This window comes from Sus scrofa, chromosome 1 (assembly GCF_054392235.1).
Source record: "Sus scrofa isolate SSC_HxYL_T2T_F1_AM1 chromosome 1, Sscrofa_HxYL_maternal_Yorkshire_Landrace_v2.0, whole genome shotgun sequence".
NCBI classification, from domain to species: Eukaryota; Metazoa; Chordata; class Mammalia; order Artiodactyla; family Suidae; genus Sus; species Sus scrofa.
The window spans coordinates 169,296,499-169,323,558 of NC_139383.1; the positions used below are offsets into that span (position 1 = coordinate 169,296,499).

Here is a 27,060-nt window from a genome sequence, read left to right on the forward strand (position 1 = left end):
TTTGAAGAGCAGTGTTGCCTGTCAAATTAGAGGGTTATGACAGGAGCCGCCAAGTGGAGGTTGGAGAATTCATCTCCATTCTCGCAACCCGGATAACTCCTACCTTAGCAGCAGATTTTATGTTGCCCTCCAATGTAAAATCTAGAACTTTTACTGCCGGAAGTTCTCCAATACGTGTTCACTAGGCTTCAGCGTTTTTAGGAATCCCACCTAAATCTATGTCTTTATCTCCATGTGGAGATGGTTGGTGTATCAGACTAAAGCAGCTCACTAGAAGGCTGAACAGAGTCTGGTTCTAGAATTTGTGCCTAGCGCCGGGGGTTCAGGAAAGGCTCGGTAACGATGGTTTCACAGCATAGGGAAACTGTGTCTTGAGAGAAGATTGATGGGAGCAAGGACAAATGCTAGGAGAAAGCGAAAGGATGGCAAATTAAGAGGGATGAAAAGAAATGGCACATTAAGGTGGGAAATTAAGAGGAAGGGAAAAAAGAGTAGATATACATAGCAATAAAAGAAGAAAAATCATTGTGATGCATGATGGATAGAGAAGTGACTTTCCTGTTTTTCTCTGGGCCCTAATGGACCCACCACTACTGATCGAAGGTAAGAGCAGACTGTTTTCTGTGAGATCCACTCTTAACGAAGAAGAGACCCCTTAGCAGTCTTTCTCAGACCTCCATTTCTTTCATTTTCAGGCTGACTCAAGCAAAGTGGGGAAAAAATCGCATCTGGACAAAGGAAGCTTATCTCCCCGAATCTCAAAACCTATGTCAAGAGAACCTTTACTGAAGAGAGCCATAGAGTTAAACACTGTACTTAATTCCAACCAAAAACTAGATAAAGGGTTAGAAATCAGTGTTATTAGTGGCCTCTCCTTCCTTCCTTAACTGCTAACCCTCAGCCAGGCCACTATAATAACAGTGTTATTTTTCATGCCTGAAACGAAAATCAGAGATTCCATCAAGAAAGGGCTTTTAAAGGGAGGCTGTGTTATTGCAGTATTATTTGGACTCTCACTCTAAATATACAAATGATTCCAATTTCTCTTAATATGGGTTGAGGGTGGCGGAATTTAAGTCTCACTGGGTTAAAATAGCAACTCAAAAACACACGTCAAAACCCCTAATGTCAGCCAACATTTATGATATAAATGAGCTTAGGTTTTTTTCTCTCATAATTTTAACTTTTTCAAAGAGATGGAGCTTTTATAAATAAGCAAGCATGGCCATATTCAGCCTACGACATCTTGGCTCTGTGCAAGCCCATTTAGCTGGGAGTCGTAACTTCATTTCAGGGAAGATGTGTGAGAGGGTGGACAGGCGAGAAGTTTTATGTCAGAATTCTGGGTTTGAGTCCTGGTTCCATCATTGATTAACCACGTGTCCTTGGAAGAGTTAGGTAACTCTTGGTTAATTCTTGGTCATCAGGAATGTGGGGGTGACAAGAGTCATGACTTATCTATGGGTTGTTGGGAGGATCGAACCAATTGATAGATAAGGAAGAACTTGATCAACTGCCCTGCAAATATTCATTTTCACTTTTAATAGGTACCTTTATATTAAAAGGAAAGAGGCAGGATTTCATCCTCAATGTGCATTCACTCTTTATTTAATAATGCTTTTGGTGTCCTACTGTGTTCCAGCCAGCAAACCAGCGACCAGAGGACTGCCACTTCCTAGTGTCACATTGTGATGGTGTGAGGTTTATTCCTTATCCATTGCCAAATGATAATTTTTGGCCCTCAGAAATAAGGAGAAAAGCCCAAAAGCCAGAAAGATAAAGGATTAAGTTACTCTTTAAAATAATAAATCTATCTGTGTATTCTCTTCTCCTTTATATGGTGCCGGTAATTTTTAAAATTAGATTTTCCTCTGGGCCTTTCATCCTAAAAATGATGAAGTTCCCTGTCCCTGGTAATTGCATTTCTTTTGATTTTCTTTTATTATGACTTGCATATCACTGACACTTTTCCCCTGGAATGTTAAAAGTATACATCATCCAGCTAAAAGGGGAAAGAAAATACTGTCTTAATAAAAACGGCAAAGAGAGAGAAAGTGGAGATTCTGCTCCTTTGGTTCCAAACAAGGCAAAGTCTTCATTCCTTGTTCTTCATACATGCCAAGGTTGATGTCATGGAACCAAACCAGTTTGGAGTTATCTGAAATAGAAAAAAAAAAAAAAAAAAAAAAAAAAAAAAAAGGCAGTTCAACAATCGTGCGGATTGAAAAACAAATTTTCTACAGCATGATAACCTGAGAATAACTGAATACATTTTCTCTGTAATTTCTTGGGTCGGGAGTGGAGGGTGGGGAGGCATTCTGGGAAAGACTGAAGGAAGAGATGTTCAGTTCAAGGGGTGCTCTGAGAGATCCCAGAAGAGCTGGAGGGGCCAGAAAGGAATAACACGGTAACCTTGATTACCCTATGGTTCTACTATTCACAGAAAAGAGATTAAAAAAAAAAACAAAACAAAACACATGGTTGATGTATGAATACATCATCAAAAGTTACCATTAATGAGTGTTATTTATGAATGATAAGCAGGACACATCCAGGGAAAGCGGCTCTTATTTTTTCACAAAACCATTCTCACATTATTGAGATACATCTTTCATTCCATTAGAACTATAGTCCTAATAGCTATTGCATGGCGTCCTACGCAGGAGTGGATAGTTGGAACTTTGGGAACCCTGCCTGTCAGTCTCATGTCTAGGGCCTTGAAGGTTTGGCCATTAGTTTCTGTTGTGCCTAGAATGTCAGGTGTATTCTTAGCGGCTCTATTAATAAGGCCAATTGCTACTAGTTTCCTCCAGTAAAACCAGCTCTAGGATTCGGGCCTCCATTGCACCCAGAATAGATGGAATGGCAACTCTAGGACTTTTGATGAGAAACAAGAAGGCCCTAGTGGACTGTTTCTCCCAGTCTCCCAATCATGTAAACCTTTTCCTTCTTTCTTATAATGCACAAACACAAAGTAGAATCCCAAGATCTTCAAGTTAATGAAACTTAGAACCCGAAAGGACCCTCCGAGGACAGGTGGGGCCTTTCTCTTCCTGTCAAAAGTGAAGCCTTTGAAACTTGGAGAGGTGATTCCTTTGATGGCAGGGAGAGGCCCTAAGCCTGGGGTAGTGGCAGCATGATGGGCTTCTGAGCCGAGGCATAGCTCTGCTCAGACACCTGCCTTGGAATTTCTTACTTTTTCATTAAAGGTCTGAAAGACTGGATGGCAGTGAGATTTTATATTTTTAATTGATATGGTTGACATAAAATGTTATAATCATTTCTGGTGTCCAACAGTGCTTCAATATATGTATATTTTGCAAGTAAATCACCAAGGAACTCCCTGGTGGGTCAGTGGGTTAAGGATCCAGTGTTGTCACTGCTGTGGCTCAGGTCACTACTCTGACGTGTGTTGAATCCCTGGTCCAGGATCTTCCGCATGCTGTGGGTGCAGCAAAAAAACAAAAAAAAAAAAAACGCCACAATGTCTATTAATGTATCCGGAATTCCTGCCGTGGCACTATGTGTTAATGATCCAGCAGCTGGGCACAGCGGGTTAAGGATCCAGTGTTGCTGAAGCTGTGGCATAGTTCGCATCTCCGGCTCAGATTCAATCCCTGGCACAGGAACTTCCATATGCCAGGGTGCAACCAAAAAAGAAAAAAAAAAAAAAATACATCCATCACCACACATAGTTATCGTTTTTTTTTTTTCTTTTTCTAGTGATGAGAACGTTTAAGAACTACTGTTTTAACAATGTTCAAATATGCAATACAGTATTATTAGTCACCGTGCTGGATATTATATCCCAGGACTTATTTTATATCTGGAAGTTTGTAGAAAAAGTCTTATAAGACATGATGCGGTAAAATTATAATTTTTAACATTTAAAATGACCCTTAATAAAATGACCTTTTCCAACTGATGTACCAAGTAGTAAAACTTACCTATTTGAATCTGTAATCATCAGTCATGATCTTACACCCGGGATCAGAAACCCTCCAGGTACGGGTGGAATAATCCTTTTTTTTTTTTTTTCAGTTTTGGGGGTTGTTTTAGTGGGTTAGGATTACCTCAAAAGACATTTAAATGATGTTTCAGGTTCAAACGGAAATGAAGAGCACATAAAATTGTAAGACGTAAGAATCTCAAGAATGTGGCAGAGTTGAAAATGCACCAAGAAAACACGCTATTAGAGGTGTTTGGTCTGCCCATTTATCCAACACGAATCCCTTCCCATCACCACCCTGCCAGTATTTAACCCTGCAAGGGTTAACAGAGGACTGTAGAGCCAGCAGCTGGCTCAGACCCCAGCCAGGATGGAGCACCTGGCCCTCTGGGGCTGCCATGGTCCAATGGTCGTGACACTTCACCATCTCCTGCAAGTCTCAGGTCCACTCGGGCCCAGGACCAGGGTTGTTTCACCAGGAAGAGGGCCAGAGGGGCACACACAGCCCTTCCCATGGCTGCAGAGACCTCCCTTGTTCCAAGTAGCCCACAAGCAGCCCTCTACACATCCCACATCCGAGAGGGTGCGAGGTCACTGTCTCCCAGGAAACTCAGAGCAGGCCTGTTCCGGACACAGCCAGACAAAGGGACACCAGGAACAAAAACATTTGGAACTAAGGGATGAACTTCAGCTGATACAACACGAGAACAGGAAAGCAATGCCAAAGACCAGGGCCAAGGAGAAAAACAGAAAGGGAATTTCGGGGGAAAGGGCTCTGGGGTAGAAGAGAGGTGTCCTATTGGGGTTCCGTGGAGTCAGGCAGCCAGGTGGTGAGGCTCGGAGGATCACCCAGGCCCTGAATCTCTTCCGAATCCCCCCATCAACACACCCAGCAGGGTGTCAGGCCCTCTCTGCTCTGAGTGGGCTGAGTTCAGAGCCACCTCGGGCACGAGCAATGCCGCCCTCACTTGTTCATCTGTAGTTGGATGTGTTAGACCCCTTGCCCTGAACATGCTCTCTCTCAGCTGCCACTCCTGAAAAGGTTAAAAAAACAAAAACAAAAACAAAAAGCCCTTCTGTCGAAGCTTGGCCTGGCCGGGGCAGTCTCAAACTCACCCCCAAAACTTTCAACCTTTCAGAAACAAACCAAACATTAAAGGATTAAACACCCCGGCAAGAAGATAGGTTTTGTAAAAAGCTCCGTGGGCAGGTTCCTAGGAATTGAAAGGTCTCTGGCTTTGTTAAGTTATGAAAGATGTCCAAGTTGAAGTCAGCAGAGAAAACTGTTACTAGTCATGAGACAGTGGGTGACGTCTGGATCACACGTGGGCTCTCAGGCCGGGCCTGGCCGGGGTGGCTGGGCCGCCGGCCTCCCGCTCTGCCCTGAGGTGGGGGCTGCTGCGGACACAATTTAATTCAGCCTGGATCCTTGAACAGGGCCCTTGGGAGGGTCAGCACCCCCTCGCCCGTGGAGGCTTTAGAGTCCCCTGCCTTAATATCCTAAAGAGGCCTCAAACTGGATTAGTTTTGGGGATGTGAGGCAATGTTCTCCTTGATGTCCCAGAAGTCCTGGTGAGGCAGCCCTGGGAGTAGGAGGGCTCTTTCGGATACTGTGGAAAGAATTCCTCCTTGGGGATTCACTCCTCCATCCACACATCTTTTTTTTTTTTTTTTTTTTTTTTTTTTTTTTGTCTTTTTAGGGCCGCACCCACAGCATATAGAAGTTCCCAGGCTAGGGGTCGAATAGGAGCTACAGCTGCTGGCCACAGCCACAGCCACAGCAACGCCAGATCTGAGCCGCATCTTCGATCTACACCACAGCTCATGGCAACGCCGGATCCTTAACCCACTGATTGAGGCCAGGGATCGAACCTGTGTCCTCATGGATACTAGTTGGGGTCATTACCGCTGAGCCATAACAGGAACTCCCACACATCATTTTTAAATACTCCTGGGGTGACGTGTGCAAGAGCAGCCACCAGGGCCAAACCACAAAGTGAGGGATGCCAGGAAGCACGTATTCCCGGGGGAGCCAGACTGTAGAGCCACCGGGAGCTGCCAGGGCTAGTGGGGGATTGGGATGTGTGCTTTCTCCCTGGTCACGGGGGACTTCTTCAGTGAATGCAGCCCTGCTCCCTCCGCTCACCCCGCACCTGCACACACAAGTCTACCTGCACTGGAGGCCATAATCCCGACCTGAAGCCCGTGCCCTGAAACACTGGCTGCTCTTTTCCTCCCTTATGCAGAGTTCTTCAGGCTCGGCTCCTAGCTAACCTCGGCCCCTCTAGCCCATCTCAAAGACTCTTAATGCATTTTTCAAGTCCTCCCCATCACCCATCAGAACTTTCTATTGAACTTCTCATATTTACTGCTTGTCTCCTCAAAGCCAGCATCTTCTTCTTTTCTATCTCCAGCAGGAGAAGCAATGTGAGTTGAAAAAGCCCAGACCTAAGAGTCTCATAGTTCAAACTACAGCCATGCCACAACAAGCTGTGTGATCTTGAGCAAATTGTATAACCTCTCTGACCCGTTTCACCTGTGTAATGTTGTTTATAAGAGCCACCTCATGGGCTTGGTACAATGGCTACTTCTTCTTCATCCCAGAAGTAGGCATGAAATAAAAAAACCTGGATAAGTGGTTTGACTGTGGTTGCTTTCTGGCCTCAGTCATGTCCAAAGGAGAGAGCAAAGCAGGAGGAAATAGGGCCACACTTGTGAAAAGGTGCCATGCAGTGCTAGCCAGAGCCATATAGTGTTTGCAGCAATTTTACTGTGAAAAGCATGTGGCACATGGATCCAAGATTTATGCATTTGGCCGAGGGACTACCTGGTTGGAAATAATCTTCGAGACCCAGAGTCCCACCTGGAGGCTTCGTCAGCCCAAACTTGAACTTCTCCTTATGACCTTAGGGAAGAACACTATTTGCATCCAATGGGACACTGCTGTCTCCGAGTCATCCCGCTGGGAGAGGGTTTGCTGAGTCCCCTCTTTGGGTAAGGAGGAGCTGATTGTATTGGGTGGGAGGAGCTGATTGTCACACAGATGCCAGGTCCCCTGCGCCCCTGCAGTGCTGAGCATAGTGCTGGGCACAGAGCAGGTGTTAGGTGCAAGCCTGCATCTTGCAGTTCAGCTGCCCCGTTCCATGGCTTCAGCGGTGGCAGGAGATGTGAGGCCCACCACGTGCAGGCATTGACCTCTGACCTGCCAGGGCCGCTTGCAAAGTTCTGGGCTGGAAGGAACTGGTGGAGTTTGGCCCAGGGTGTGGTTCAGAGCCCATCCTGGGCCCAGCCAGCAGATGCCTGCGCCCTTCTGCAGGCAGGTCCCGCAGGCTCCATGCTGCCAGCCTCAGACATGTCTGAGCATGTGATGAGGGGTGGCCGGTGGCCTTGGAAGACGAGCTCCATGGGCACGGCCTCTCCCTCTCAGTGCCCACAGCTAACGACACTGACAGTCCTTGTTCAGGGTGTACACGTCCTATTCCCACCTTGCCGGTGTCCACGGTGGGCTCGCCTCACTTCAGGAGGGTGACCTGGTGTGGGATCAGCTGTCCCCCTGCTGTGCTGATGGAAAAGTTTCAGCCCCTCCTCTCACTTGAAGCCCATCCAAGATGACTTTCGGATCTCTCTCTGTGTCCCTCTCTTTCTTTCCCTGTGAGTCTCTCTCCATCTCTCTGTCTCTCTTTCTCTGTAACTTTGTCTCTTCTCTTTGTGACTTTGTTTCCCTCTTTTTTTGTTTCTGTCTCCTGTCTCTTTGTCTCTCCCTGTGAGTCTCTGTCTCTGCCTCTCTCTGTCTGCCTCCTTCCCTCTGTCTATCTCTGTCCATCCCTGGCTCTCTCTCTTTCTCTGCCTCTGTCTCTGTTTGTGTATAAGGCCCTGAACTGTCTGGCCACAGAGAGCACCCACTGTCACAAGTCCTCCACAGTAAACATCTATTAAATGAGTGGCTACGCCAGCATATGTGCGTCCCTGCATTAATGACCCTAAATTCAGAACCACAGCGCTGACCTTGCCGGGGTATGCACGTCCCCACCCTCACAGCTGTGGCCGCAGAGGAGACTCTGCATTTTCTTGTGATGGAGAGGTCTGCTCTCTTCCCTGGACACAGGAAGACTGATGCGGAAGGAAGAGGGTTGTCAAAGAGCCAGGCAGTGTGCCTTGAAATGCATCTGTTTTTATTCATGTTGAGTCTTTGCAGGTGAGCTGAACTAAATCATAAACTACAAAATGAAAGCAGATTTTCCCTAGCACTCCCATATGGAGCCCACTGAGCTGTTTGTTCACCACCATGGCCGCCCCTCTTCCCCGAGCATCTGGGGCCTGCTTGCTCTTCTTTTACTGAGAGGCAGACAGGTCTGTGGGGTGCGGGAGAGGCTTCCCCCGTGAGCTGCTCTGCTTGAAGGATCCCCTTGTCATTCTGACCATCATTCAGTGACTTACAGGGCTGCAGAACTAGGGCACAGGGACCAGGGTACAGCCTGTTATCTCCCAGGGTGCTTTTCAACAGGGTGTTTGAATCCTGGAAGTTTTAAGCAGAGTTTTCGACTCACTTGCTGCAGACTGAGAATGCCAGAACCAGCACCATGGGGAGGGGGTTTGGGGAGATCTGGTCCTGGTCCTGGGCAGGTGTCTGATGGCTGATTTTTTTTTTTTTTTTTTTTTTTTTTGCTTTTAGGGCCCCGCCCACAGCATATGGAATTTACCAGGCTAGGAGTCAAATCGGAGCTACAGCCACTGGCCTACACCACAGCCACAGCAACACGGGACCCAAGCCACGTCTATGACCTACACCACAACTCATGGCAACACTGGATCCTTAACCCACTGAGTGAGGACAGGGATCGAACCTCAGTCCTCATGGACACTAGTCAGGTTCATTATGGCTGAGCCACAATGGAACTCCTGATGTCTGATTCTAACATCAAGGCAAGGGCCCTGGAGTCAGTGCAGTGGTGGAGCTTCAAGAAAAGACACCCATGATGGTTTCTTTTCTTTTCTTTTTTACCCACAGCATATGGAAGTTCCTGGGCCAGGGATTGAATCTGAGCTTCAGCTGCCATCAACACCACAACTGTGGTAATGAAGGATCCTTTAACCCACTTTGCTGGGCCAGGGACTGAACCCATGCTTCCACAGTGACCCAGTCCACTGCCATCAGATTCTTAACCCACTGTACCACAGTGGGAACTCCCACATGCTGAGTTCTTAACCAGTCCTGAAAGCAAGTGTCAGGGCAGGCCTGGCTGAAGCTGGCGGGCTCTGCCCTGCTAAGGATGGCACCCATGCAACTCATTCCCTTTTGCACTTTTCACTCTGACACATCTGCTTCAGATCCAAGGCCACTTTCCGAAAGTTCCTATTAGGAAATGCGGGTCCTTTGTACTTTGCGCCACCACCAACTTCAGTCAACACTTGCTGATTTAAACAAGTGAGAATCAGACATTCAGCCCCCAACTCTGGGCCTCCACATTTGATAAATGAAGGACCCCCTTTCACCCCCTGCCCCCCAGCAGCGGTGCCTGATGACAGCATTTAGGCCAAGCGCAGGACTCAGCAGCATCTGCTTTCAGTTCCCATTCTTGGCATATTTTCATGAATTAATTCTTGCAGCACCAAAGAGCAGGAGCGGGTAGGTACCCTGGCTGTGCTCTGCATTCACAGGCCACATGGCAGGCACAGCAGAGCACTGCAGGCTCAGTCCAGACAGCGACCCACAGGGGGCGCACGCACCTGCCACCAAGGGCACAGTGATCAGGTTCATGCTCACTTACAGGCAGGTCTGGACACTGGCCAGGGGGCCACACTTGTGAGCATGGGTTGAGAACAAGTGAGTCCTTCTGTTAAATTCCATGTGGCATAGTTCAGTCCACTTCTTTATGTAGTGTAAAAAGTATAATTTGTTGTTGTTGTTGTTGTTGTTGCTGTTGTTGTTGTTGTTGCTATTTCTTGGGCCGCTCCCGCGGCATATGGAGGTTCCCAGGCTAGGGGTTGAATCGGAGCTGTAGCCACCGGCCTTCGCCAGAGCCACAGCAACGCGGGATCCGAGCCGCGTCTGCAACCTACACCACAGCTCACGGCAACGCCGGATCGTTAACCCACTGAGCAAGGGCAGGGACGGAACCCGCAACCTCATGGTTCCTAGTCGGATTCGTTAACCACTGCGCCACTACGGGAACTCCAAAAGTATAATATTTTTAAGAAAAATTGATGTACCTTAAAATTCAAAGTGATTGGTTTATTGGTTTTTAGTATTTTTATTCAAATGGTAGTGCAACCATCACTGTTCTCTAGTTCTAGAATTTTTTTGATCACTCTGAAACCAAAAAAAGTCCCATACCCTTTAGCAGTCTCTTTCTGTTCTCTCTCCCCAACCCCCTCGAAATCCCTAATCTACTTCGGTCCCTATACATTTATCTATTTTGGACATTTCATAGCAATGGTATCATACAATATGTGACAACTTATGCCTGGCTTCTTTCACTCAGCATAATATTTTCAAGATTCATCCATGTTGTAGTTGGTGTCAGTGCTTCATTTCTTTCTGTGGCTGAATAATCTTCCATTGTGTGGATGGTATCCCCTTTTGTTTATCTCTTCATGAGCTGATAGACAGGTGGGTCATTTCCCCTTTGGGCTGTTACGGATAATGCTGATGTGACTATTTGTGTATCAGTTTTTGGGTGGACATACATTTTCAGTTACCTTGGGAATATATCTAGGAGCGGAATTGCTGGGTCACTCTTGGGGTTCAGCTCTTTGAGGAACCACCACTGTTTTCCACAGAGGCTGTACTATTTTCTATTCCCACCAGCACTGTGTAGGGTCTCCAATTTCTCTTCCTCCTCATCAACTCTTGCTATTGTCCACTTTTTACTTTGTAGCCATGCTAGTGGGTGTAAAATGATATCTCATTGTGGTTCTGATTTGCACTTCCCTAATGACTGATGAGGCTGTCTTTTCTTGAGTTTATTGGCCATGTGTATATCTTCTTTGACGAAACGTCTATTCAAATCTTTGTCTGTTCTTTAATTGGACTATTTGTCTTTTTATTGTTGAGTCATAATAATTGCACTTTTTTTGCTCGATGTACATTCTTGACCAACAAAATATTGTAAAGTGATTATTCCCCCCCCCCAACGATGAAAATAGCCCAGGCTCAAAGCAAGAAAAGGCCAAGCGCCAGAAAATGCAGGATGCATTAGCCAAAAGAAGGTAGTAGAATGAGGAAGGTCAGGAAGAAAAATGAAGTAACTTTGTTTTAAAGCCAAAACACTGCAAGGCAGTTCACTGAGGCCTCTGTGCCTGTGAGGTCCCATAGAAGGCACTGTTCAAACAAGGACAGCGGCATTGGCATCGGTGCCCGTGCTGCTCCCCAGAGCCCTGCAGGGTAAATGCATCTACACACATATACATACACAGTGCCTGGAACATGCTGAGAGAACTCTCCTGCTGTCGAAAGCTGCAGCAAGTACACGAGAGGCTCACACCGCAGTTCTGACAGCGCAGGCCTGCATAGTATTTTAGCTTTGAAACTCCTCAGCACCATATAAAAAATGTTTGGTTCCTGAATGAATCAGCAAGTCAAAGATGAGATTTCGAGGTCTCGTAGAGATCTGGCCTTTCTTCTGTGTTGTTTTGGTTTATTGTAGGAACCTGATGAACCACATGGCACAATTATTTGTTTATTTTTTTTAGCACATTTTGCTGTAGATGCATTGCTTTGCACCATTTCCACAGACGTCTTTTGAAGTTCTGGACTGTTCTCGCCTCCTGGCAGGAGGGACCTAAGCTACAGGTGGCCAAGTCCCCACTCCCTGTAGTATTTGCATAGCTAGTGCAAGGACTAAAGATCTGTCACTGAGCTTCCCTCGGGGTCGCAGCGCCCACCCCAGCCCGGGGGGCGGGGGGCAGTTAGACTAGCAGAACTGCCCAGATCCTGCCTGTGCTGGCTGCCTCTGGCTCAGGTCTCCTCCAGCAGGTGGACAGGACCAGCGGCCTTTGACCTGGCTCAGTGGCCACAGGGTCCCCAGAGCAACAGACGCCTTTGCAAATTAGTTTCAAACTGCGGAGGAGAAAAGGAAGGAACCGTTGGGGTTCTCATTTTTCTGCCCTCCCAAGCTCCAGAGGCCCACCCCCTCCCCACCTGATTTGCATCCTCAGCTCAATTTGCATCACAAAATACACCCAAACTTCCCTGGACCCGCTGCCGTAGGCGGGCAAGTTGTGTTTTTTTGTTTTGTTTGGGTTTTTCATCTCCTGCCATTTCTCTAGCAGGTTTCTGGTTACATCCAGATGACACTTAGATTAGGTTTCACTTTACGTCCTTGGCCTGTGATTCAACTAGCCCCTCCTCCTGGGCCAGAGCCCCTGCAAGATCAAGCCCCATCCCCGGGCCATGGCTTGGGAGGCAGCCCTGCAGGCCATCCTGCTTCTCACACTCACTCGCGCCTCTTCACGACCCGTAGGCCCTGCAGCTGTGTGTCCTTCAGCGAGACACTCCAGGGTTGGAGCCTTTTTTTTCTTTTTTTCTCTTTCCTTTTCCCCCAAACCCGGAATCAATATTTTGGGAGTAAAGGTGGGGAAGGGAGGGGGGAGAAAGAGCCACAGGAGACAGAGGTTAGCAGTCACCCAAAGTGGCTCAGTTCTCCAGACGGAACCCTCCAGACTCATTCAGCACAAAGTGGCTGCAGAGGAAATCCTGCCGGGCCAATGATAAGGGGGGAAATGGAGTCACTTCCTTACCAGCTGCTTTATTCAGGTAGGAAAAAAAAGTCCTCACTTCCTCGCGTGTGCTCCGCTGGCCACCACTCTTGGCGGCCCAGCCGCCTGCTTCCCCTTTTGATCTCTGCCACGGCTGGTGTCCAGAGAGTCACTGCCTCCCGGGCTTCAGGAGAGCCCTCTGTGTGTGTCCGCCTTCTCCCCTCCACTTCCTTTTTTCTCAATCTCTCCACACTCCCTCTTCTCCCAGTGGTTGCACTGCAGTTGCTGTGTGCCGTTGGAGAAACCCTAGATAGTACTTATTGGGAATGAGTGTCACACCCTTGCTGGAATCCAAGACTAGTGATCACTGGTGGTCCTTATGTTCCCATGAATGTCCAGGAGCGGCTGGAGGCCTTTGATCACCTCTCCTGCCCTATACAACAGGGCACCACCGCTGCCTCTCTGGTCAATGCCTAAGCTTATTGCTTTTGTATCTCCAGGCAGCAGTCTCCGTCTTTATAACCCGGTAGGAATCTCCCTGACAGAGGGATAAAGGGCCCGGTGAGTCTGAAAAATACCCCACAGCTTATCCCTCCCTTGGAGACTCACAGGGCGTATGGGTGGGCCTGCTGTTCAAAATGATTAACCACCAACATGGCACAGATGATGACCAGTCAGATCCAGCACTGACGGCCAAGAACTGGCTGAATGTCAGTTCCTCACCAGGAAGACAGTAGAGTCTGGGAAAAAAAAAAAAAAAAAAAGGCATGGATTTGTTTAAGCCAATCATTTATTCCCTTTGGACAGACTTCTTTTAAAAAATATCATCTATTGAAGTTCCCATTGTGGCACAGTGGATTAAGAATCCGACTGCAGCAGCTCAGGTTGCTGCAGAGGCATGGGTTCAATTAATCCTGGCCTGGCACAGGAAGGTTAAAGGATCCAGTGTTGCCTCAGCTGTAGCTTGGATTCATTCCCTAGCCCGGGAACTTCCATGTACTGTGGGAGCCATCATAAAATTAAAAAGAAAAAATCATGTATCATGGTGTGTTTGGAAGAACTATTTTATAGTAAAAGAAATCAGTGTATTTCAGTTCCACAAACATTTGCTGAGTACCTAATAAGTGAGAGACACATGCTCCAAGGATCCAAAGACAAATAAACTATATGGTCCTTGCACCTCCAGGTTCTAATAGATAAAGACAGACCTGTAAACAGATGATCTTCAGATAACACAGTGAACAGGGACTAGCTGAGGATTATTTAGCTCAGCCCAGGGGCTAGGAAAAAGCTGCCTGCAGAACATGATTGCACTGAAATTCCTGAATGAACCAAAATGGACTTATGAGCGACAGAACTGAGCAGGAAGCTAGGTTGAAGCAGGGCATCTGGAGCCTAGGATGTCAAGAGTTTGGACTTAAGCATGGAGATAACAGACTTGATTCTGAATAGATCATTCTGGCTGCAACAGGGAGAGGAGATTGAAGGGTTGGGCGTGAGACTACAGGCAGAGAGCTCCAATGGGAAATCATAGCAGTGTCCTGGGCAGGGAAGGTAATGGGGCCAGAGACATATTTAACAACATAGGTGGTCCATAGGCTGCTGTGTGGAATCCCCTTACCACTTCAGTGCCCTCTAGCTTGACCTCTAGCTACAAGAGATGCAGCATCTGGATCTCTTTCCCTAAGGGCTTTCTTTGGCCTCTAGAGCCCACTATGCCTGTGCACATGACTGCCTGAAAGTACTGAGGTATTTATGCTACCACAGAAGCAACACTCAGCCACTGAATGGAAGGAGTTGGTGTATACATACCCCAGCTTCTTCACTTCTTAGTGGAATAACGGGAGATGCGTATTCTGTGCTGGGCTCCGGGTTTCCCAGCAGGATTGAGTTCCAGTTGCCAGCAGCAGAGACTTGCTTGATAAGGTAACTCATGACCACATTCCCTTTTCCGTCTTACTTCCCCACTCCCTTCTGGTGTTTCCTGGGATCACCTTCCACATAAACTGTTCACACTCCAGTCTTTTTCTTAGGGTCTGCCGCTGGGAGAACCCAACCTAAGACTGTGGGATTTACCAGTGAGTGAATTGGATGGGGGTGAAGGGGAGAATCTCTCTAGGAGATCTTTGGGCTGTGCGCTTACTTGACAGTATGAATACGGTAGAGGCAGGAAGAGAGGCAGGCTTGCTGGAGGGGCTGTGATGGCCCCAGGTTGGACAGGCTGCCCTGTAACTTCTGGTGGGACATCTAAGAAAGCGATTGGAACAGGAACCGGGCAGTCAGGGGAGCAAGTGGGGCCATATGTAAAGGTTTCAGAGACGTCATCATAAGGATGGTGCTTGTGACCATGACTGTGAAGGAGATTAGCTGAAGAGAGAGAAGACAATCCAGATGAAAGCTCAGGAGCATCAAGTACTTATCAGGGCAAACAGACAAGGTGCCCATGAAGGGACAGAGAAAAAAATTCTCCAGGAGGGGAGCTCCCATTGTGGCTCAGCAGGTTAAGAACCCAACTAGTAACCATGAGGATGCAGGTTCAATCTCTGGCCTTGCTCAGTGGGTTAAGGACCCAGTGTTGCTGTGGCTGTGGTGTAGGTCAGCAGATGCAGCTCCAATTCAATCCCTAGACTGGAAATTTCCATACGCCAAGGGTAAGGCCTTAAAAAAAAAATACACACACACACACACCCCTCCAGGAGGTAAACACTTACCTTGATCTCAGTGTCCAGCACATCAAAGCACCAATCACATATGATCTGCAGAGCCTCCAGGGGATTTAGCCACATGGACGGTATTGGTGGTCTCTAGGGGTTGGTTTCAGAAGCACAGTGGAGGAAGCAGCCAGGCCGAGTGGATTAAAGTGTGGGTGGAAAGGCCACCGATGTAGGTGGGTGATCAGTTTATCTTGGAGGGCAAGGCAGAGGAGATAACTTTCAGGATGGAACCCGGCATCGGTGTGGACATTCTGAGCAAATCTGAACATTCATAGGCCAAGGAAAAAGACAGAAGGAGGATGAGGTTGACAATATAGTTGTGAGCAGGGATAATTGATGGAGGATGAGTGGAACAAGTGTGCGGTGGAAAGGAGCGGGGAGGACAGACAGAGATGTGAGTTGATGGGGGCACCCAGGTAGGAAGCTGCAGTAATTCCCGCCCAACAGCCCGATTTGCTCAAAGAAAGAGGTGACTGCTAAACAGTGCAGGTAACACATGAGAAAAGAGTTGCTGTTTGGAATCGTCATGGAAAGAAACAGAGGCGAGATCCCGGGCAAGGGAGTGCTGAGTGCCGAGTGCTTTCTAGAACTCTCTGAGTGTGGAGCCCATAAATTGAGAGACGGCCCAGTCAACATGGTTGGGCAATCTTTGTCAGCAACACCTGGAGGCCAGAGGTGGCGGGGGGTGGGGGGAGAAATGGATCAAGGTCAGGGCACAGAGGAAGATTGGGATGGGAGGAAGCCAGTTGCAGGCAAGGAGGAGGAGGGGCCTAGGGAGATAAAACCAAGTACTGGCTGGTATTCTAACCCCACCAGCCCGAGAGGCTGGAGACGACAGCCCAGCCCCATCCCTCTCCAGCTCCTCTAGGCTTATTAGTGTGTGCCGTGAGTAATTTACCTGTCTACATTTCATTTCTCCCATCTATGTAAAAAGGCAATACTTTATTTTTTTGCTTTTTTATGGCCTCGGGTGTAGCATATGGAAGTTTCCAGGCTAGGGGTCAAATTGGAGCTACAGCAATGCCAGAACCGAGCTGCATCTGAGACCTACGCCGTGGCTTGTGGGGACACCAGATCCTTAACCCACTGAGCAAGGCCAGGGATCGAATCCGCTTCCTCATGGATATAGTCAGGATTCATTTACACTAAGCAATAGCGGGAACTCCTGAAAAGAGGGTGCTATCTTTACTATATGGTGCAGGCAATCTGAACTTCCGTGGAAGTAACATCCAGCTCAGTTTTGCGTTACTATGGTTTGCCTTTTTTGTTTTTATAAGGTTGTCACGAGGGAGGTGATCCCCATGGATCACTGATCTCTGTGTGCACCCCCGAGGCGGGACAGAGCCCTCACCAGTCCTGACACGAGCAGGGGCTGCTGTGCCTCCCAAATATATAGATTGGGATTTGGTCCGAGTCACGTGATGATGTCCCAGGTTTTCTTTTTCCCCCTTTGTTGCTTTTAATACATAAAATGAGCATGTGTTTATTTAAAACAGCTTTCAAACTTAAACAAATAATGACAGACTGTTCAAACAGACTTCGGAAATCACCCTAATCAGGATGTTTGGAAAAGCGAGAAGACTCTCCATGAAAGTAGCTTTTAGGATCTTCATGCCTGAAACCACAGGGTCTGTTTTACACTTTAGAATCATAGATGGCAAACTGTAAAGGACAGATTCGATCTCAGGGCACACCTCGGCCCTACAACGTGACTTAATAATTTATGAGGAAGTAGAGTTGAGCGTGTGTTATTGCTTCCAATCTTCCATCAAAGCACATCATGTATACATTTTAATTCACAATTTCTATAGAAATCACCAAGGGAAGGAAGGCGGGGGGTGGGGGTGGGGGGGGAGGAAGAGAACACGGAAGGAAGGAAGGAAGAGACACCTTAGAGGGAGCTACTAAAGTGCTTCTGGAACTAGCAGGTTCTGTAGACCATCTGGAGGGAAGGGTGGTTTAAGGAGGGATGTAGCAGGTTTGCAAGAGGACAGAACAGAGAGTGAGTTAATGCCTCCAATAGTTCACACTCCGGGCCACATTTACAAATGGCTTTGAGTCACCTACGTTTATCTTCACAACAACCAATTTTCTGGGTGAAATAAATGAGGCTCAAGGAGGGGTAATTTGTTCAAGGTCATAAGCAATAAAATGTCAAAGCTGGGATTTCACACAGACCACCTCCCCCCAAGTTCAGAACTAGTCCCCAGACTCTTGGGGGCTGTGTCAGCGTCTCTGTGCTCATTCTTTGGATTAAGAGATGCCACTTTAGCTCATCCCACTTTAGAGGTGAGTTTTTCCTTCCAGTGCACATCAGAAGTGGGCCATTAGGTCCATTAGAAACACAGTTATTTACATGAGGGGCCAGAGCTTGGGAGAGGGAATTAGTCCAGCCCAGAGAGGGGGAGGTATTTGGAGGGGTGTTTCTTCCCACTGGTACGTGCATCAGGCAGAGCAGCCTGAGATTGCCCTTTCTTCCTGCACTTTTCCAGGGTGGCTCTTAGGCCAGAAAGGGCAGAAGGCCAAGGCCTTAGTCTGTTTCCTATTCTGCCTCAGAAAACTCCATTAATAACCAAGGGGATACAGGATCCAACCACTGACCCTCTCAATGTCAAGCCAAACTGCATAAGGCCCAGGGCCAGCACTCCTAGGAATTTGGGCCTCCTTTGGCTGGGCTATTAGGGGTTCCAGCCCGCCCATCCCTCAGAGAGAACAGCATGGAGGGGAAGGGATGTTAGATGATTGCTGTATGTCCGTGTGATCCTGGGATGCACTTTGTAAGAGGCAGTTTCTCTAAGTAGATCCTGATCCTTTCTGCCCCATTTATTCCACTTTTACAGAGAGAAGGTAGGTGTCTTGACAAACAATCATGATTATTAGTTCTGCTTTAAGGGCATTAAGCCCATACTTCATTTATGTCTATTGCCTTGCTTTGCACTAAGGCTCAAACTTGGAAAATTTAAGCAGGTTAAGAAAGAAAGCCCTTGCGCCCTCTCCTGGTAAAGTTAACCCAGTACATCTGAAGGTAGAGCTCCTGCACTTGTTGGGGAGGGAGCAGTTACTTGTCCAGGCTAACTTATCTTGTGCTGATTTAAGGAAAACTGTTGGCACACTAGATTGACCATTGGGTCTTCTATGGGCTGTGATCACAGAGTTTCTTCTAAACCTTTGTTCACAGGGTTTCTCAGCCTCAGCACTATTGACATGTTGGGCTAGATAATTCTTTGTGGTGAGGGCAGTCCTGTGCATTGTCGGTCACTGGACAGCATCCCTGGCCTCGACCCATTAGATGCCAGTAACATCCTTACTCCAGTCTGTGACTACCAACAATGTTTGCAGGGATTGTCAAAGGTCCCCTGCGGGGGTGGGGTGCAAGACCATCTCCAGTGAGAACTGTTGACCCAAACCCTTGCCTGTCTTTTCAAAAAGGTGCCATGGTCACAGGGAGAAAGCAAGGATGGCTCAGCACAAACCGTTTGTGACTATGGGAAGCAATTTTGATGACTGGTCTTCTGAGTTCACCTCTGGAAATTTGTCTCAAAAAAAAAAATCCAAACAAGTAGACAATAATTTACATACAAACATGTATCATAATGTTGTTTATGATGGATGGCAAAAATTTTAAACAATCCAAATAAAGAATTGGTTGAATAAAGAACAACCCAGATATATGATATATCGATGGAATATTATGCAGTCAGGAAAAATAATTGTGTACATATATATTTAACAATGTGGAAAGTTCCCTTAATGATACCTTAAACTCTTACCTTTGAGACTACTGCAAGATTCTCAGAAGTTGTGGTATGTAGAAGGGATGATTTCAAGCAGGCAGAGTAAGCATCTGGGTGAAGTATTAGGCCCAACACAAAATTCAAACCAATGATTGGCTTCAGAAAACTTTACTTGTTAATTGAGTAAACATTTATTAAGCACCTACATACCAAGACCATGCATACCACTAGGAAGCAAAGATGACACCTTGTCCCTCTACTGCAGTACTTGCCCCAAACAGACAAAACACGGTGAACACCATCAGGCCATCCTCCACACAGTGATGCGGGAAGGCTCTGTATTTACTGTCTCCCATACTGAAATCTGTACTCTAATTCCAGGTTTTGGGGGTAACTGGGACTACATCTCATTTTCTTCTTCATGCCTGATTATTCACACCAAGTTAAAAATATTGCCTTTACTGTTTTATAGATTCAGAAATATTTAGAGCATTGTCCAATGACATGGGTCCAGACATGGAACCTACCCCAGCAACTCTGAGAAATGGGCATTCAATGATCTCAGCTTTTTTTTTTTTTTTTCCTCAGAACAAAGAAAATGACTCCATAAGATGGCTATGAGAATAAATAAAATAATGCGTGTCAGATATTCTGAGGGCATATAGCAAGCCTCCAGAGGAATGGTTGGGGTTTTTAAAAATTATTTTTATGAATGGCCATGGTAGCTAAAATTGCAAAGCAAATATATCTAACTGCCTTTGCTGTTTTATTTTTCCCCTTAGCACTTACCACTCTCTAATACACTATATGATACATGTGTTTTTGTTTACTGTCTATCCCACTCCATTACATAAAATCTTTGAGCTTTGACAGTGGGTTAAGGATCCGGCGTGAGCTGTGGTGTAGGTCACAGATGTGGCTCGGATCCGTGTTGCTGTGGCTGTGGTATAGGCCAGCAGCTACAGCTGCAATTTGACCCCTAGCCTGGGAACCTCCATATGCTGCAGGAGCGGCCATAAAAAGACAAAAAAAAAAAAAAAAAAAAAAAAAGCTTTGAGTCTATTTTTCATCTCTTGGTGCCTGGCAGGTATGTAGGGTCTCCATATTTCCTGAAATGAGAGTGAAAAGAGGGGGCCTGAAATCATTGCCCCCACAGTACCTTTGAGCTTTCCCCTCACCCTTCTCAAGGTGCCTAGGCACTATGGACGCCTCTCTCCCTACAGGCTGGCATTCTGTGCTCTAATTTTCTTTTTTTCCCCTCCTCTCCCTCCCGCAGGATGCCTTTGTGGAGCTGTATGGGCCCAGCATGCGGCCTCTATTTGATTTCTCCTGGCTGTCTCTGAAGGCGCTGCTCAGTCTGGCCCTGGTGGGAGCTTGCATCACCCTGGGTGCCTATCTGGGCCATAAGTGAAGTCCACGGGCCTGCCACAAACAAATATGCAAAAGGTTCACTAAAGCAGTAGAAATGATAATGCAGTGTCAATGACGTACCATGCAAAGAAGCTGTGGTCTCTTAAACACACACAAAAAAACCAACGAAAAAACAGATTTCAGGCTCAATGTCGAATCAGCTACTTACTGCCAAAGGGAAATACAATTTATTTTTTACATTATTAAGAAAAATAAGATTTATTTATTTAAGACAGCCCCGTCGAACCTCCTGTTTTTGGAACTCTACCACTAATTATCAAGCCACCCCTACCACCACCACCTCTTACAGCTCCGCCTGAATCTCCTGTGCCTATAAACACGGATTTCTGTTCCATGTTGTTGGCTAGACTGACTCACCATCTGAAAAGCAAACAAACTGACAAAGGACTAGACTGTTCCAGAAGCCAGGTTTCTGGCTGCTGGAGGTTAGGAAGAAAGTATTCACTTTCTTTGCCTTTTTTTTTTTTTTTTTTTTTTTTTTTTTGTTCTGAAGGCTGTGATATCAATAGAGGGAAGGTGCTTGGAGGGGACACTCTTCTTCCCCAAGAAGAACAGGAGTTTTGCATATGGTACACACCCGGCTGGAAGAAACAAATCCAGAACTTCAGATGGACTTGGTATTTGCCAAGATTTCCACCCCGAAGGACAGTGATGAGAAAAATGCCCTTAAACCATAGAAAAGTATTTTTTTAAGCTACCAATTGTGCCCAGAAGCATTTTAGCAATTTATACAATATCAACCAGTACCTTAAGCCCTGATGTGTATATTCATATATTTTGGATACGCTCCCCCTCCAATTACTGGCTCTCTCTCCGTATGAAACAGAATCCTCTGGAATGCGAGGAAGTGAACGTTTCGGTGACTTCTTCGGCATCAGAAAGCATCAGGCCGCCACAAGTGCCTGCTTTTCTGCAAGAGGCTGCGGTCAGGGGTTCTACCTGGCCCCGGCTCAGAGGCGTCATCCTGGGACTGAGCCTGGGCACACGCTGTCCTGCACCAGGGGTATGAAACGGAGCAGTGTGGTCTATGAACGTCCAGAAGCTGAGGGAGCTCAGAATTGTGCCGGCAGGAAAGAAGGCAGGAGGCCCGGGGCTGCTTCTCCCGCCCCAGGGTTAGGCCCCTTTCCGCCTGGAGCGTGAACCTGGGAGCTAAGGCTCTTAAGACTTTTATCACTGTGGAGAGAAGGAAAAGGAAAAGCAGGCACTGCCCCTTTCCTCGCAGAGGTAGGCGGGGAAGCTGAGGATGCCGGATGCCCACGCCCACGGGAAACACGTGCGGTCCCTGAGCACTGTGGCCGGTGTGCCTGCGCATTGGCTGTGCAGCCACCAGCCAGCCTGTCTGTGCGGCCACCAGCCAGCCTGTCTGTGCAGCTTAAAGCAAGATTTTAAATGCTTCGGGAAGGTCATAAATCCTAAAGGAAGCGTTGAAATGACGTGTCATGGATTAACTGACCTATGTCTGTGGAATTTCGGTAAAACATTATCTTGTCATTGTAGTTTGGTCTCATTTGAAAAACCTGACAGAGGGGGGAAAAGTTCCAGGTATGGAATGTGGGGATTATCTGTACATCCTGGGGCGTTAACAAAGAAAAAAGGAAAAAACAAAAAACAAACAGAGGTGAAAAACGCCATAGAGCAGAGAGGTAGCAAAAGAAGTGAAATCTCCAGCTTATAAACGAGGAAATAGTTTTTCAAGTTTAGAATCAGCCTTGACACACGCATGGAATAACTGTGGCATTATTGCATTATATACCATTTATCCGTATTAACTTTGGAATGTACTATGTTCAATGTTTAATGCTGTGGTTGATATTTCGAAAGCTGCTTTAAAAAAAAAAAAAAAGATACATGCATCTCAGCATCTTTTAAAAAAATTATATTTAGTTATGGCCTCTACACTATTTGTAGATCATTTTTCCACTTGAGAATTTTGTCTCTTAATTCTTTAAAAGCATTTCTGAGGAGATGAGATAAGCCCTGGGTCTCAGCTACCTGAGAAACCCTGGAACATGCAGGCCACTGAGCCACTTTGCTTCAACCAAGTTATGTCCACTTCCATGTCAACAGAATTGTTTATTGTGAGGGACGTACCTGTTACCCCTTGACCTTGTTCCTGAGGTTTACTTGTCCTAGGCCAAATCAGAATTGAACTCACATTATTTAGGATTGCATACATATTTGGTTAAACCCATGAGGTTCATTCAGTTGGAAATCCAGATGGGAAATGACCAGGGAATTAAATTCTGGCTACAACGGTTTGAGCTTTAGAGAGATGGTTTGCGTGGCCTGTCTCCACGTAGACCTGTCTAGAGCCCTCCCACCTTCCTTCCAGAGGGCCCTTCTCCGTGGTCATCCTCACATTCTTCCCGAAATGCAGTGGCACTTACACCCCCACACGGAGAAAGCAGGAAACCCCATGGTATGAAGCCAGACCTCCCTGGCGGGCCTCAGGGAACAGGACGCTCAGACTTTGAATGATTCTAATTTTGAAGCAAAAGGTTATTTTATGAAAGGTTTACATTGTCAAAAGTGATGAATATGGAATATCAAATCCTGTGCTGCTATCCTGCCAAGATCATTCTGACGGAGTCGGTCTGCAGTACACTCCAGTGATGAGCCCCTTCAAGCTGCTTAGTAGTAACCATAAAGAACACAATTTTAATATAAAACCTGTTTGTCTTTTGTTGTCGTTGTTTTTCAAACTTGGATTCACAAAGTATTCTAAAAATGTATATATAAAAAAGGTCACGGGGGGCTAATTGCTGGCTGGTTTCCTTTCGTTGCTGGCTTATGATACCTGGTTTTCAGGATAAATGTTCCCAGCCGCCTGCCCCCCAGAACTGTACAGTATTGTGGCTGCACTCTCTCTAAGGGTAGTTGAAGTTGCATTTTTCTTGTTGTTAAAAACATGTTAGAAGCAATGAATGTATATAAAAGCCCCAACTAGTCTGTTTTTCTCCTCCCTTTTCTTGGCATTGTCTCAGTTATTTTGCCGTTGGACAGCATTCCTATTTTGTGTGACAGGATTCGCCCCTGAATTACCATCGGCGTAGTGCATGTGTTGACCCAGGTCAGGGTTCAGTAGAACATGTTTCCAGATGGAGGTCAAGGGCTCTAGAAAAAAGCCACAAGGAGAAAAGCACTCCAGAACCTCCTTGGTCCTCCCGAGCCCTCACTGCACAAAGCAGTTCAAAAGAGAGAGCAAAATGACAGCTCACCATCTTCTGCAGCAAACAGCTCATCTCAGATTTTACGGTGGCTGAAACGTCTGGAGGTTTAAGATTTGGATTAAAGTCACATTTCAAATTAAGGAAGCACCTCGCTGTAGTTCAAGCCCCAAACCAACATCCTCTGCCCCAGGCCACTTATCTCTGCATAGTCAGACATGACCTCCCATTTAGATGTGACTTTGATTTCATTAGTAAATATTTATGCTTACCATCTAAAGACCTGGTGCTGGCCCAGTGTGGGAAATTAGGAAGTGGTTATAAATCAAGAAGAGTTTGAATAATCAGGATTAAACTTAAATAAGTAGGACAGTCCCAACATGCATCTGGCTTTTTCTGCATCGAGGATCTATGGAATGAATAGAATTGAAAATTGTCTGTATTGTCGTTAAACTTATGCTAAAATGATGAATTTATACATGTGAACCTAAATTCTAATTTCCATTGTACTTGTAAGGCAGCAGCTGTTTTTTCACTTCCTTATCACCTATAGTTAGTAATGTATACCTCCTCTATCAGAAAAAAAAAAAAAAAAAAAAACAGGAAGGGCTTGAAATATAAGCCATTTGAAGGAAATTAAGGAGTCGGTAGAAATCCTATTCTCATCTTATTCTGTGATGTCTTTTGCAGCCCAGACAAATGTGGTTACACACTTTTTAAGAAATAACAATTCTACTTTGTCAGGCTTATGAAGGTTCCAGTCAGGTCTTTATTGCTACTCAATTTGAATCTTCCCAGAGACTTTTTAAAAAAATTATTATGGGACAAAGGACATTTGTTGCAGGGGCGGGAGAGAGGAAGGATTTTCAAGTGAGCAAAGCATTCCTAAGATTGGATCAGGGTATGGAGGCTTTCAGAATATGAGATGGAAGCAAGTGGGAACTTCACTAGGATCAATGCGATGCCTCGTGAAGGCACTTATGCAACAAACAAGAAACACTTTTAAGTTCTGTGGTATATTTAGCTTCTAGAGACAACAGAACTCAGAGTCCAGTTCTGCATGGCAATGCAGATGGACCAAAACTCTTAAACATCTGCCATCAATGGTATTAATTTCAAGCCTGGATATGTCTAATGGTTTAAACAATACATTTGCAACTTCACCCAAGAGAATAGTTAATGAAAACCTTCTGGTTGGTAGGGACATCTACTTCTAAATATTTGTTATGCACAATTCGGGGTGAGGGTGGGTGGGACTGGATTGAGTAAACAATAAAAGTTCCTTATCCTTACCCAAAGAATCGTTCTAGTCCATGTCTGTGCTCATAGGACAGGCTGTAGACAACCATGAAATAAGCATCCCACAGGGCACAAACATCACCAGATAGAGTATGAAGGGTATTGCCCCAATTCATCATGGCTACCCCAGAAAAATAGCTGAAAGCCAATATATATCCTATTGATGACAAGGTTGTTTTGGGTCCCAAGGTAAGCTCAACAGACAAAAACACTTGTGGAAGATGGAAAGGCTTAATCAAAAGATCCTAGGATTGTTCCTGAATATGACTATTGTGTACCAGTAATACCATATCCCTAAACCTTTTAGGGACTCTGCTGTGGGCCTTCCAGCCAGCTCACTTCATTAAGTTTTTGCCTCCAGGGTAGCATTTGAAGGAGTGATAGCCTATCAAATTTCTTTGGAGGAAGCTTTGGTGATTGTGTTTTTTTATACTATCTTAAGTTTTCAAGCAACTTTTGCTTTTGTTTTGAGTTAGTGTGATTATTTTTGTTTTCAATAAAAATAAGTGTATAAAAAGTGGTTTTGTATTGAAAGCTTTTGTTATCGAGATGTTCACATTTCTCCCTTCCCGGGGCTGTTTTAAGATTGACAGGAGTTTCCATTGTGGCTCAGCAGTAAGGAACCTGATTAGTATTCATGAGGACCCAAGTTCTATCACTGGCCTCACTCAGTGGATTAAGGATTCAGCATTGCTGTGAGCTGCGGTTGCAGCCCTAGAAAATACAAAAAAAAAAAAAAAAAAAAAAGATTGACACTTTACGGGGTGGGGTGGGGTGGGGTGGGGGGGTGGCTGATATCCTGCAACATTGTACACACACACACATATGATAAGTGTACTTTGGACAGTTAAGATAAAGTAAGTCTCTGGTTGGCCAGCATTAAATATAATGGCATTTTCTTTGTGTTGTTGGAAAAAGTCACATTGCCCTTCAGATCTCCTTGTCTGTCCAGTTAATATTGTGAAGAAAAATAAAGTACAGTGTGAGATACCGGTTGTACCCTGGGATTGTTTGTGATGTAGTGATATGATTTTGCCCTGTCATTCATCATCATTAAACAAGACTTTAAAAGACCTTCTTAACAAGCGCCAACAAAGACACCAGGAACTTGACCGTTACAAAGCCCTGAGGAACCAGACCATGGGATTGCCTGACGGTGAAACCACTTTGGAAGGAGGTTTTGTGTCTTGGTTATTGACCCTCCGGGTTTGGTCCAAGATGGACCAGCCTTGAGTTCTACTCCTGGAGAAAGCTATTGTTGCTGAGGGGTGTGCTTCCCATACCAGGCGGGGATCCCAACTTTTGCATTCTGTAAGAAGCAACACTGTATAAAAAGGGAAAAAATGGAAGTTCCCATTTGGCACAGTGGTAATGAACCCAACTAGGATCCATGAGGACTCGGGTTTAATGCCTGGCCTCACTCAGCGGGTTAAGGATCTAGTGTTGCTGTGATCTGTGTTGTGGGTCGCAGATGCAGCTCAGATCCTGCTATGCTGTGGCTGTGGTATAGGCTGCTTTGACCCCTAACCTGGGAACTTCCATATGTGGTGGGTGTGACCCTAAAAAGATGAAAGGGAGTGGGCAGAATCAAGCTAAAAGAGCGGTTTTGAAGTGAGCATTTTAAGATAACCAAAGCAGTCACTTGTTTTGGAGCATAAAAACCCTAGGTTGCAAGGCACCTGTTTCCCTCTTACACCCTAGGTAGGCATCAACCCTCCAAAGCTCTTCCCTTCCAGTCAATTAAAAGGATTGTGAAAGCAGCATCCAGCTGTTGTGCATCTGCTGGCTGCCAGCCCTGTGCATATCACACTACCGGTTCTTACTACCTTGGAAGGTAGGTATTGGATTCTCCTATTTTAAAGGTGAAAACTGAGACTCATAGAAGTTAAACAATAGGCCCAAGTCCTCAGACCTCATAAATTGCAGAGGCAGGATCTGAGCTGTGGTCTGGCTGGCTCCCAAGCCCTTGCTTCTCTTCTCAATTAGTGGTCTGCAAACAGCTGCATTTGGAGCCTTGGGACACAGCCTTTGCAAGGAGTAGGCAGTTTTGGGTGTTTAAGGGAATCCAC

The 27,060-nt window shown here is 46.1% G+C and overlaps 1 protein-coding gene and 1 long non-coding RNA gene across 3 annotated transcripts in view; both read left to right on the forward strand.

Moving 5' to 3' along the window:
• BCL2 (BCL2 apoptosis regulator) overlaps positions 1–25,508 on the forward strand; it is a 181,784-nt gene extending 156,276 nt beyond the window's left edge. For both annotated transcript variants that reach the window (XM_021099593.2, XM_085018460.1), the window contains one exon: positions 20,371–25,508. In XM_021099593.2, coding sequence (XP_020955252.1) covers positions 20,371–20,505 — 135 coding nt within the window. In that variant the 3' untranslated portion in view covers positions 20,506–25,508. The remainder of the gene's footprint in view (positions 1–20,370) is intronic.
• Positions 5,674–13,432, forward strand: LOC146406838 (uncharacterized). Its single transcript, XR_014841223.1, has 2 exons — positions 5,674–8,439; positions 9,927–13,432. It is a non-coding gene; the product is annotated as an uncharacterized LOC146406838 (long non-coding RNA).
• Positions 25,509–27,060: the final 1,552 nt, after the last annotated feature.